At 47.7% G+C, this 11,423-nt stretch overlaps 1 protein-coding gene and 1 non-coding gene across 4 annotated transcripts in view; one reads left to right on the forward strand and one right to left on the reverse strand.

Moving 5' to 3' along the window:
* The first annotated feature begins 734 nt into the window (after positions 1–734).
* Positions 735–883, forward strand: LOC126947081 (U12 minor spliceosomal RNA). Its single transcript, XR_007722920.1, has one exon. It is a non-coding gene; the product is annotated as a U12 minor spliceosomal RNA (small nuclear RNA).
* Positions 884–10,610: 9,727 nt separating this feature from the next.
* Positions 10,611–11,423, reverse strand: part of NDUFB11 (NADH:ubiquinone oxidoreductase subunit B11) — a 477,292-nt gene continuing 476,479 nt past the window's right edge. For all 3 annotated transcript variants that reach the window (XM_050775767.1, XM_050775766.1, XM_050775765.1), the window contains exons 3-4: positions 11,005–11,135; positions 10,611–10,832 (exon numbers count right to left, since the gene is read on the reverse strand). In XM_050775767.1, coding sequence (XP_050631724.1) covers positions 10,709–10,832; positions 11,005–11,135 — 255 coding nt within the window. In that variant the 3' untranslated portion in view covers positions 10,611–10,708. The remainder of the gene's footprint in view (positions 10,833–11,004; positions 11,136–11,423) is intronic.

Below are 11,423 nucleotides of genomic sequence, written 5' to 3' on the forward strand. Positions count from 1 at the left end.
TTGTTTGTTTTTTGTTTTTACTTATTTTTATTTTATTGTTATTATTTCAGTAGTTTTGGGGGAACAGGTGGTGTTTGGTTACATGGAAAAATCCTTTAGTGGTGATTTCTGAGTTTTGGTGCACCCATCATCTGATATGGAGTTTTTTACCCCTTACCCCCTTTTCACCCCTCCCCCAAGTCCCCAGAGCCCATTGTATCATTCTTATGCCTTTGGGTCCTCATAGCTTAGCTCGCACTTGTAAGTGAGAACAAGGCGGGCGCGGTGGCTGACGCCTGTAATCCCAACACTTTGGGAGGCTGAGGCGGGAGTGGATCAATTGAGGTCAGGAGTTCCAGCCCAGCCTGACCAACATGGCAAAACCCTGTCTCTACTAAAAACACAAAAATTAGCCGGGCCTAGTGGTACACACCTGTAATCCCAGCCACTCGGGAGGCTGAGGCAGGAGAATCGCTTAAATCTGGGAGGCAATGAACTGAGATCACGCCACTGCACTCCAGCCTGGACGACGGAGCGAAACTCCATCTCAAAACACAAAACAAAACAAAAAAGTGAGAACATACGATGTTTGCTTTTCCATTCCTGAGTTACTTCATTTAAAATATAATGGTTTCTTTCCTTCCTTCCTTTCTTCCTCCTCCACCTCTTCTTCTTTCTCTCTCTCTCTCTCTCACTCTCTTACTCTTTCTCTCTCACTAAAATAACCTAATTTATTTTTTTTAATTCCCAGTACTTTGCCTTAAACTTATGAGTAAGGAAAATAATGATTCGGGGTGACGCCCGAATCCTCACTGCTAATGTGAGACGAATTTTTGAGCGGTAAAGGTCGCCCCTAAGGTGACCAGCCTACTTTGCGGGATGCCTGGGAATCGCGATCTGCCTGACACCTTTACACCTAAAAAATAGACTGGGGGCCGGGCGCGGTGGCTCACGCCTGTAATCCCATCACTTTGGGAGGCTGAGGCAGGCGGATCAAGAGGTCAGGAGATCGAAACCATCCTGGCTAACACGGTGAAACCCCGTCTCTACTAAAAATACAAAAAGAAATTAGCCGGGCGTGGTGGCGGGTGCCTGTAGTCCCAACTACTCCAGAGGCTGAGGCAGGAGAATGGCGTGAACCCAGGAGGCGGAGCTTGCAGTGAGCCGAGATCACACCACTGCACTCCAGCCTGGGCAACAGAGCAAGACTCCGTCTCAAAAAAAAAAAAAAAAAAAAAAAAGTAGACTGGGGCCGGGTGCGGTGGCTTACACCTGTAATCCTAGCACTTTGGGAGGCCGAGGTGGGCGGATCACTTGAGGTCAGGAGTTCCAGACCAGCCTGACTAGCATGGTGAAACCCGGTCTCTGCTAAAAATACAAAAATTAGCCAGTGTCCTGGCACACACCTGTAATCCCAGCTGCTCGGGAGGCTAAGGCATGAGAATCACTTGAACCCCGGAGGCAGAGGTTGCAGTGAGCTGAGATGGTGCCACTGCACTCCAACCTGGGTGACAGAGCGAGACCCTGTCTAAAAAATAAAAAATAAATAAAAAATTTCCCAGTACCATGACCATAACTAAAAGAACACCATGCCTAATGCAGTTTGTGTGTGATATGGAGGGAAAAAATTTGGAGAGTGAGTAATAAAAGGGGATTGGAATTTTAAATTAGGAAAGTCCACTTTGAGAAGTTGATGTTTACCAACGACTTGAAGGAGGTGAAGGAGTTGGAAAGAAAATAAAAAGACAAGACTGACTGATCACAGTGGCTCTCACCTGTAATCCCAGCACTTTGGGATGCCAAGGCCTAGGAGGTGGGGGGGAACTCCTTGAGCCCAGGAGTTCCAGACCAGCCTGGGCAACATAATGAGACTATGGAGACTATTTCTTAAAAAAAAAAAAAAAAAAAAAATTTTGAGACAGAGTTTCGCTCTTGTTGCCCAGGCTGGAGAGCAATGGCACGATCTCGGCTCACTACAACCTCCGCCTCTCGGGTTCAAGCAATTCTCCTGCCTCAGCCTCCCGAGTAGCTGGGATTACAAACATGTGCCACCACCACGCCTGGCTAATTTTTTCTATTTTTAGTAGAGACGGGGTTTCTGCATGTTGGTCAGGCTGGTCTTGAACTCCTGACCTCAGGTGATCCACCCGCCTTGGCCTCCCAAAGTGCTGGGATTACAAGCGTGAGCCACCGCACCCGACCAAAAAAAATTTTTTTTAAAAAAAGGAACAAATAATTTTGGGTAATGACAATAGCTAAATAAATATGTAAATATATACCACCATTTTTTTTTTTTGAGACAGGGTCTCACTGTGTCGCCCAGGCTGGAGTACAGTGGCACAATCACGGCTCACTGCAGCCTTGAACTCCCGGACCCAAGCAAGCCTTCCACCTCAGCCTCCCAAGTAGCTGGAACTACAGGTGTGCGCTACCACCTGGGTAATTTTTAAAGTTTTCAAAGATGAGGTTTTGCCATGTTGCCCAGGCTGGTCTCAAACTCCTGAGCTCAATCAATCTACTCGCCTTGGCCTATCAAAGTGCTGGGATTATAGGCGTGAGCCAACACATCCTGCCCCACCACTTTCAATAACAGAGCCAAAACCTCGAAGCAGTGACTGCCAGGGTTCCAAAACCACCTTCCATCTTGGGGTCCACAGTTTGAACATTCCCCAAACCATTTTACCACAATCTCATTTTTGAAGAAGTTTTTTTTTTTAATTTAAAAACTTCCATGATTACAGTATTAATATGAAGATTAATTCATTCAGCCAGCCAATGTTTACAAACAGTTAATCTGTGTCAAACAACGTTGTAAGCACTCAGATTAATCCTCTCGATATCCTTACAAAGTAGTTAATATCATTAGCCCCAGTTTACAGAGGGGGAAAATAGGAGTATGAGGTCACACATTTAGTATGGAGGAAACTGGGATTTGAACAAAGGCAGTATGGCTCCAGCGGACCTTCCCCTAACCCCTGTGTTAGACTGTCTTGAAAGTCTCTTTCAAAGTTCTCTCTTCAATTAGACACTTCCCTCAGGTCTTCATCAAACGTCATTTTTAAATTTAATTTTTTTTTAAGAGATGGGGGTCTTGCTCTGTTGCCCAGGGTAGAATACAGTGGCAGGGATCATAGCTGACTGCAGCCTTGACTTCCTGGGCTCAAGGAATCCTCCTGCCTCAGTAGCTAGGACTACAGGTGTGCGTTCACATACAAACACATACACACACAAATACTCACTATATTCTTCCCTGCTTCATTTTTGTCCTCAACATATATCACTATCATATTATTTTTTTTTTTTTTTTTTTTTTTTTTTTTTTTTGAGACGGAGTCTCACGCTGTTGCCCAGGCTGGAGTGCAGTGGCGCGATCTCGGCTCACTGCAAGCTCCGCCTCCCGGGTTCCCGCCATTCTCCTGGCTCAGCCTCCCGAGTAGCTGGGACTACAGGCGCCCACCACCGCGCCCGGCTAATTTTTTGTATTTTTAGTAGAGACGGGGTTTCACTGTGGTCTCGATCTCCTGACCTTGTGATCCGCCCGCCTCGGCCTCCCAAAGTGCTGGGATTACAGGCTTGAGCCACCGCGCCCGGCCATATCACTATCATATTATATATTTTACTTTTTTTTTTTTTTAAGGCAGGGTCTCACTCTGTCGCCCAAGCTGGAGTGCGGTGGCACAATCTCAGCTTACTGCAGCCTAGACCTCTGTGATCCTCCCACCTCAGCCTCCCGAGTAGCTGGGACCACAGGCACATGCCACCATGCTCAGCTAATTTTTTGTATTTTTAGTGGAAATGGGGGTCTCGCCATGTTGCCCAGGCTGGTCTTGAACTCCTGAGCTCAAAGGATCTGCACCCCTCAGCCTCCCAAAGTTCTGGGATTACAGGCATGAGCCATGGTGGCTGGCCTATATTTTACTTATTTAGCTATTATCATTACTCCAAATTGTTAATTGTTCTTTAAATTTATCATCTGTCCCCTGCACTGGAAGAAAGCTCCAAGAGGGCAGGAATTTTTGCCTGTTTCATTCACTGCTATATCCCTGTCACATAGTAGGCACTTGATCAATATTTGTGAGATGAATGAATAAATGACTGAATGAGCAAATGAATCCTTCTCCACACTTATGTATAGGTAATGGTTGTTGATTCCCAGCTGCTTTGCCTGGATCCTGTGCCTTCAACTGGCCCTGGATTCACCCCTCTGACTCACATGCAAGTGACCTCTAAAGTATTGGCCCTGCTTACGAATACTAACATTTAAAATTGGAATCAGACCGGGTGCAGTGGCTCAAGCCTGTAATCCCAGCTCTTTGGGAGGCTGAGACGGGTGGATCACTTGAGGTCAGGAGTTTTAGACCAGCCTGGCCAACATGGTGAAACCCAGTTTCTACTAAAAATACAAAAATCAGCCCTGCATAATGGTGCTCAGCTGTAGTCCCAGCTACTCAGTAGGCTGAGGCACAAGAATCACTTGGACCCAGAAGGCAGAGGTTGCAGTGAGCCAAGATCACACCACTGCACTCCAGCCTGGGCGACAGAGTGAGACTCTGTCTCAAAAATTAATTAATTTAATTTAATTTAGTTGGAATTAAGGCCGGTCTCGGTGGCTCACACCTGTAATCCCAGCACTTTGGGAGGCCAAGGTGGGTGGATTGCTTGAGCCCAGGAGTTTGAGACCAGCCTGGGCAATGTGGTAAAACCCTGTCCCTACTGAAAATACAAAAAATTAGCCAGGCATGGTGGTGCACGACTGTAGTCCCAGCTACTCTGGCAGCTGAGGCACAAGAATCGCTTGAACTTGGGAGGTGGAGGTTGCAGTGAGCCAAGATCATGCCACTGTACTCCAGCCTGGGCAACAAAGCGAGACTCCATCCCCAAAAAAAAGGCCGGGGCGGTGGCTCACGCCTGTAATCCCAACACTTTTGGAGGCCGAGGCGGGCAGAGATCACAAGGTCAAGAGATCGAGACCATCCTGGCCAACATGGTGAAACTGTCTCTACTAAAAACACAAAAATTAGCTGGGCGTAGTGGTGTGCACCTGTAGTCCCAGCTACTCCGGAGGCTGAGGCAGGAGAATCACTTGAACCTGGGAGGCATTACAGTGACATTACAGTGAGCTGAGATCACGCCCACTGCACTCCAGCCTGGTGACAGAGCAAGACTCTATCTCAAAAAAATAAATTAAAAAATAAAAAATAAAATTGGAATTAGACCAACTCAACTCAGGTGAATTTTTAGTGAGCAACTTTGAACCGGAGTGAATTCTCCTGAGCCAATTTAATTCCTTGATCAATGCCATGCAGTGGTGCAATTAACCCAAAACCAATTTTGGCTGTTTTCATTTCTCTGAAGTTATTTTCACTATGATCATTTTCTGGTTAATTTTTACAATAAAGATTTAATCCATATATTGATTCTCTTATCTGTGTCAAATTCAAGCAGTAACAGCTTCCATCAGATAGCTCCTTGGCCTCAGGCTGCTCATTGACCATCTCAGGCACATTCTTGCTTCTGGAACTTGGTACCCATTGTTCCTTCTGCCAGAAATGCTCTTGCATCTGTGTGTTCATCTCTGGCTTCCTTCACATTTTTTTCCTTCAAGTAATGAACTTTGCTGACTACCCTATTTAAATTCAGGTTCCCCCTCCCCCCAACTCCCTGACACCCCCTTACCAGATTTATTTATTTATTTTTGGAATAGGGTCTTGCTCGGTCACCTGGGCTGGAGTGCAGTGGCCCAATCTCAGCTCACTGCAACCTTCGCCTCCCCGGCTCCAGTGATTCTCCATCTCAGCCTTCCGAGTAGCTGGAATTACAGGCGTGTGACACCATGCCCAGCTAATTTTTGTATTTTTAGTAGGGACAGGGTTTCGCCCTGTTGCCCAGTTGCCCAGGCTGGCCTCAGGCTCCTGGCCTCAAATGATCTGCCCACCTCAGCCTCCCAAAGTGCTGAGATTACAGGTGTGAGCCACCACACCCAGCCCCTGGATTTATTTTTAACTTAATCCATACTTACCACTTCCCTACATACATATAATATACAAATTAATTGTGCTGTTTATTTTCTGTCTCTCCCAGCTGTAATACAGGCTCCATGAGGGCGGGCATTTTTAAATCTTTTGTTCCCTGCTGTGTCCCCTTTGGCTATAACAGTGCCTGGGCAGGAGGATCGCTTGAGTCCAGGGTCCAGGCTGCAGTTAGCCATGGTCATGCCACTGCACTCCAGCCTGAGCAACAGAGAAAGACCCTATCTCAAAACAAAAATAAAAACAAAACAACAGAGTGCCTGGGGTCCTGTAGGCACTTCAATAAATATTTGTTGAATGAATACCTCCTGTCATTCTGAGCTTTGTTTGTGGACAGTTTCCATTGAGTCCAATATTTCAGGATCAAAATTTGCAGGTCCACATTTTGTTGAGAACATCAAAAACTTCCATCAATTTTTCCCTCAATACAGTTTCAAGTTCACAGTTTTGGCTGCTGTCAGTTTATTCTGCGGTGCTTACATTTATTGGTAATAGTCACTGTGAATCTGGTAAGATGTTCTATTTTTATTTTCTGGGTAATGTCCTATTAGATTGAAGGATAAAGGAGGCTGGTATCTGTTATGTTGGCAGAACAAAGTTGTGTCCAAAATATGAAAGTTCAAAGGTCCCTGGGGTCGAACAGCAGAGTGAAAACATTGTGTTAAGGTCTCGGACCACCCCCACCAGCCTCCGCTCTCATCCTGGGAAATTCCTAAGGGCAGGGACCCTGATATCCACCAGTGCCTGGCACACCGTTGGGGCACACTGTTGGGGCTTGGCACTCAGTAGGCAGTCCCTCCCTCTTCATCCCAATGTGGTCCTTACAAGGTCAGCCATCCCCAGCCTGACCAACATGGTGAAACCCCATCTCTACTAAAAAATAATACAAACAAAATGAGCCGGGCATGATGGTGGGTGCCTGTAGTTCCAGCTACTCAGGAGGCTGAGGCAGGAGAATCGTTTGAACATGGGAGAAGGAGGTTGCAGTGACCCGAGATCGTGCCACTGCATTCCAGCCTGGGCAACAGAGCGAGACCCTGTCTCAAGAAAAGAAAAGAAAAAAAAAAGTTCGGTCATCCACCAGAATGGCTACAGTGAAAAAGACCAGAAACGCCGAATGATGGGGAGTCACCTCTGGGAAAGTGTAGATTGGAAAATTGGCATGATTTACTGAAGCTGATTGGTCACATGTCTACCCAATGACTTAGCAATTCCATTCCTAGGTATATACCCAAGAAATGAGTGCATATGTCTATCAAAAGATGTGTACAAGAATGTTCACGGAATTATTCTTAGCCAGGCACAGTGGCTCACGCCTGTAATCCCAGCACTTTGGGAGGCCAAGGCAGGTGGATCACTTAAGGTCAGGGGTTCAAGACCAGCCTGGCCAACCTGGTGAAACCCTATCTCTACTACAAATACAAAAATTAGCAGGGCCTGGTGGCTCACGCCTGCAGCCCCAGCTACTCAGGAGGCTGAGACACGAGAAATGCTCGAACTCGGGAGGTGGAGGTTGCACTGAGCCAAGATCACACCACTGCATTCCAGCCTGAGCAACAGAGCAAGACTGTCTCAGAAGAAAAAAAAAAATTCTTAATAGCCCCAAATATAAAACAACTCAAATGCTCAGCAACGTAAGAATGGCTAAAGTCTGGTCTGTTCATACAATGAAATAGACTACAGCAATGAGGATGAACTAACTACTCACGTATGTGATGATGTTGATCAGTCTCACAAACATTGTGCAGAATGAAAGAAACTGGACACAAAACCAGACCAAAGTAACCTAACATTGTTAGAAGTCAGGAGAATGGCTACCTTTGGTGGGGAAGAGGGAAGACCTGAAGGGAGCTTCTGGGGTTTGCCATGTTGTGATTTTTGTCTGTCTGTTTTTGAGACAGGGTCTCACTCTGTGGCCCAGGCTGGAGTGCAGTGGCATGGTGCGATCTCGGCTCACTGCAACGTTTGCCTCCTAGGCTCAAGCGATCCTCCCACCTCAACACCCTTAGTAGCTGGGACCATCAAGCCTCGTTAATTTTTGTATTTTTTGTAGACAAGGTTTCACCATGTTGCCCAAGCTGGTCTCAAACTCCCAAGCTCAAAACATCAGTCCGCCTCTGCCTCCCAAAGTATGTTTCTTGACCTAAGTGCTGGTTATATAGGTGTGCCCAATTTATAAAAAGTAAATGAGCTTTGTGTGCTTTTCTGCATGTATATTTTAATTCAATCATTTATAGAGTCAGCCAGTGTGGCTGGGTCACGATGAGGGAGGGGAAGGTAGTATTGTAGTCAAAATGGGGCCAGGGCTTGGATTTTAGGATTAAGTCTAAGTGCAGCCTTTTGTTTGACCAGAATGGAGGCTTCTGGAGAGCCCTAGAGCTTGATGAGGCAGAGCAGAGGGGAATGAGAAGTGTTCATCCTCAGGGGGTGTAAGCCAGAAGGCAAGGATGGGGATGGGATGTCACCTACACAGGAGGTATCAATACCAAATGTTTATCAAGCACATACCGTGCCAGTCACTGCTCTAAGTGAATAGAACATATGTGAATACCTGCCCTTCTGGAATTTACATCCTGGTGGGGAGTGGAGAGAATGTGCTCTCTGGGCACCAGGCTGAGGCTTATTATAGGGGTTATTGCTCCAATATACCCAGGTACTTGGTGGCTGGGGTAACATGCCCCTTTCACTTCCATAGTCCCACTAACTTCAGGGGGGAGGGTAGAGAGTACTCCCTTTACACATCAGTACTCTCTGCTTTGTGGTACACTCGAGTTGGGAGCCCTCAGGGTCTTCCTCACTTGCAGGAAGGCTCATGCAGATATGGCTCCTCCCTCAGCCACATGTAAGTGGATTTGGGCTCTCCTGAGACCCAGTAGCTAGAAGTAGGGCATTGCCTCTAGTGGTGAATTTGGCAAGCCAGATTTTCTTCCTGTAGCCAGTGGCTGGAGGCTCCTATACCCTTCGAAGCCCCAGGAAGGGACAAGCACAGAGATGGTAGCAATGAATACATGAGGTGGTGATTTGAATGTGGGAGCTGTGGAAGGAAGAGATGCCAGGAGGGTGAAGAGAAGCCCACACTTAACAGAGATGCCTCCGAAAGAAACAAACTCAGCCAGGGCCAGAACAAGTCCCCTACTCCATCTGCCAGACTGAGAGACAGCAACCCTGGTGCAAGGAGACAGCCTATTTCCACAGAGGAAGAAAGTAAGGGAGAAAAGACTTCTTGATTTTGAGACACAGAAAGACAAAGAGAGGAAAGGGGGTGAGGAGAGAAGCAGACCCACATGCACATACATACACACACATACAGATGCATATCTTGAGTTAGAAGTCATCCAGATTTGGGGCAGAAGGGAACACAGGCATCCAGACTCACCAACACACAGGACAGGGGCAAAACACACAGGACAGGGGCAAAACCCAAAGCTCAGAGAGAAGCAGAGAACACAGGGAGGAGAGACAAAACACCCACCCTTAGCAACAGAAAGCCCTGCACTCACTCTCCACCTTAATCCCTGGTTGCCCTGGCCTCTCTTCAAACATAGGAGGTCCCAGTGAGGTGGTCTGGCTCTAAAGATAGGTGCCAACAATTTCTTCCCATGTGCCACACTCTCATCCAGCGGAGCCCCAAGCCATCATGTAAGAAGCCGAGGTTAGGCCCGGTGCAGTGGCTCATGCCTGTAATCCCAGCACTTTGGGAGGCTGAGGCAGGTGGATGATCTGAGGTCAGGAGTTCGAAAACCAGCCTGGCCAACATGGTGAAACCCCATCTCTACTAAAAATAGAAAAATTAGTTGGGCATGGGGTGGGCGCCTGTAATCCCAGCTACTCAGGAGGCTGCAGCAGAATTGCTTGAACCTGGGAGGCGGAGGTTGCAGTGAGCCGAGATCATGCCATTGTACTCCAGCTGGGTGACAAGAGCAAAACTCCTTCTTAAAAAAAAAGAGGCTGGGCACGGTGGCTCACGCCTGTAATCCCAGCACTTTGGGAGGCCGAGGCAGGCGGATCACGAGGTCAGGAGATCGAGACCATCCTGGCCAACATGATGAAACCCTGTCTCTACTAAAAATACAAAAAATTAGCTGGGTGTGGTGGCAGGCGCCTGTTGTCCCAACTACTCTGGAGGCTGAGGCAGGAGAATCGCTTGAACCCGGGAGGCAGAGGTTACAGTGAGCAGAGATCATGCCACTGTACTCCAGCCTGGGTGACAGAGCAAGGCTCCGTCTAAAAAAAAAAAAAAAAAGTCAAGGCTGTTCTGCTGGAGAGAGGCCATATGGAAGAGGACTGAAGTGCCAGACATGTGAGTGAAGAAGCCATCTTAGACACCCAGCCCAGTTGAGCCTTCATATGACTCCAGTCCCAGCCACCATCTAACTACAACTACCTGAGACCCCAAGAAGAGCCACCTTACTGGGCCCAGTCAACCCACAGGGGCCATGAAAGAGAAGACTGAATTGTGGTCTTAAGCCACTAAGTTTTAAGGTGTTTGTCACACAGCAATATATAGCCAGAACACCCAGGGAAGGCTGCAGCAGCCCTTTTAAAGCTTCTGACACCCCTACCCCATATCCCCTTCACAACACAATCAACATTAGCGAGTTGGACTTTCAGCCCCTTTAATTAGGTGCTCTGAGAAGAGGTCAGAATGGCAGGCAGGAGGTGGGGAAGGTGGTACTTCTTGAGCCCCACTCAGCAACTGGTCACTCATCCTCTGGCAGCTGGATCTTGCTGGGGTCGAAGTAGTTGGATTCTATGAGGGGAAGGCCATTGGCCTCTCGGTATTTCACAAGTCTCTCAGCTTCGCGGCGGGACCACTCTTTCATCCTGGCAGTGCAAATAGCAGGGGTAGACGTGAGGGAGCCTCAATTGACACCAATCCCTCATCTCAGCTCCCTATTCCCAATGGTGCAGGAATAAGACTCCTGCAGAGTCCCCTTCAACCTCCATCCCTGCCTCGGGCTCCTACCCATCCCACGCTCTTGGACACCCCATGCACCTGTAGTCAGGCAGATAGGCCACATAGGTGCTGCCAAGGACCAGGACGACGGAGACGCCAAAGAAGAAGACAACTCGCATGTTCCAGACGTCTAAAACGGGGTCCTTGTCATAACCATGGGAGTCTGGGTTCTGTGGAGAAAGAGAGGTCAATGAGGGCTTCCTGCTGCTCCACAAAGCCTTATTCTGGCCCTGCATAACTTGGTCTCCATACGCCCCTCTCACTAAATTCCTGTTTCCATTCTTGGGATATGTCAAGCTCCTTCCCACCGCAGAACCACTGCACTTGCTGCTGTCTTTGCCTGGAAAGCCTTTCTTCCAGCTCTAGTCATGGCTGGATCTGTCTCCTCATTCAACATTTTGGATTCATCACCACTTCCTTCAGGAGGCACTCCCTAGTTACCTTGTCTTTCAAAGTTG

The sequence above is a fragment of the Macaca thibetana genome, chromosome X (genome assembly GCF_024542745.1).
Source record: "Macaca thibetana thibetana isolate TM-01 chromosome X, ASM2454274v1, whole genome shotgun sequence".
In the NCBI taxonomy this organism is placed as follows: Eukaryota; Metazoa; Chordata; class Mammalia; order Primates; family Cercopithecidae; genus Macaca; species Macaca thibetana.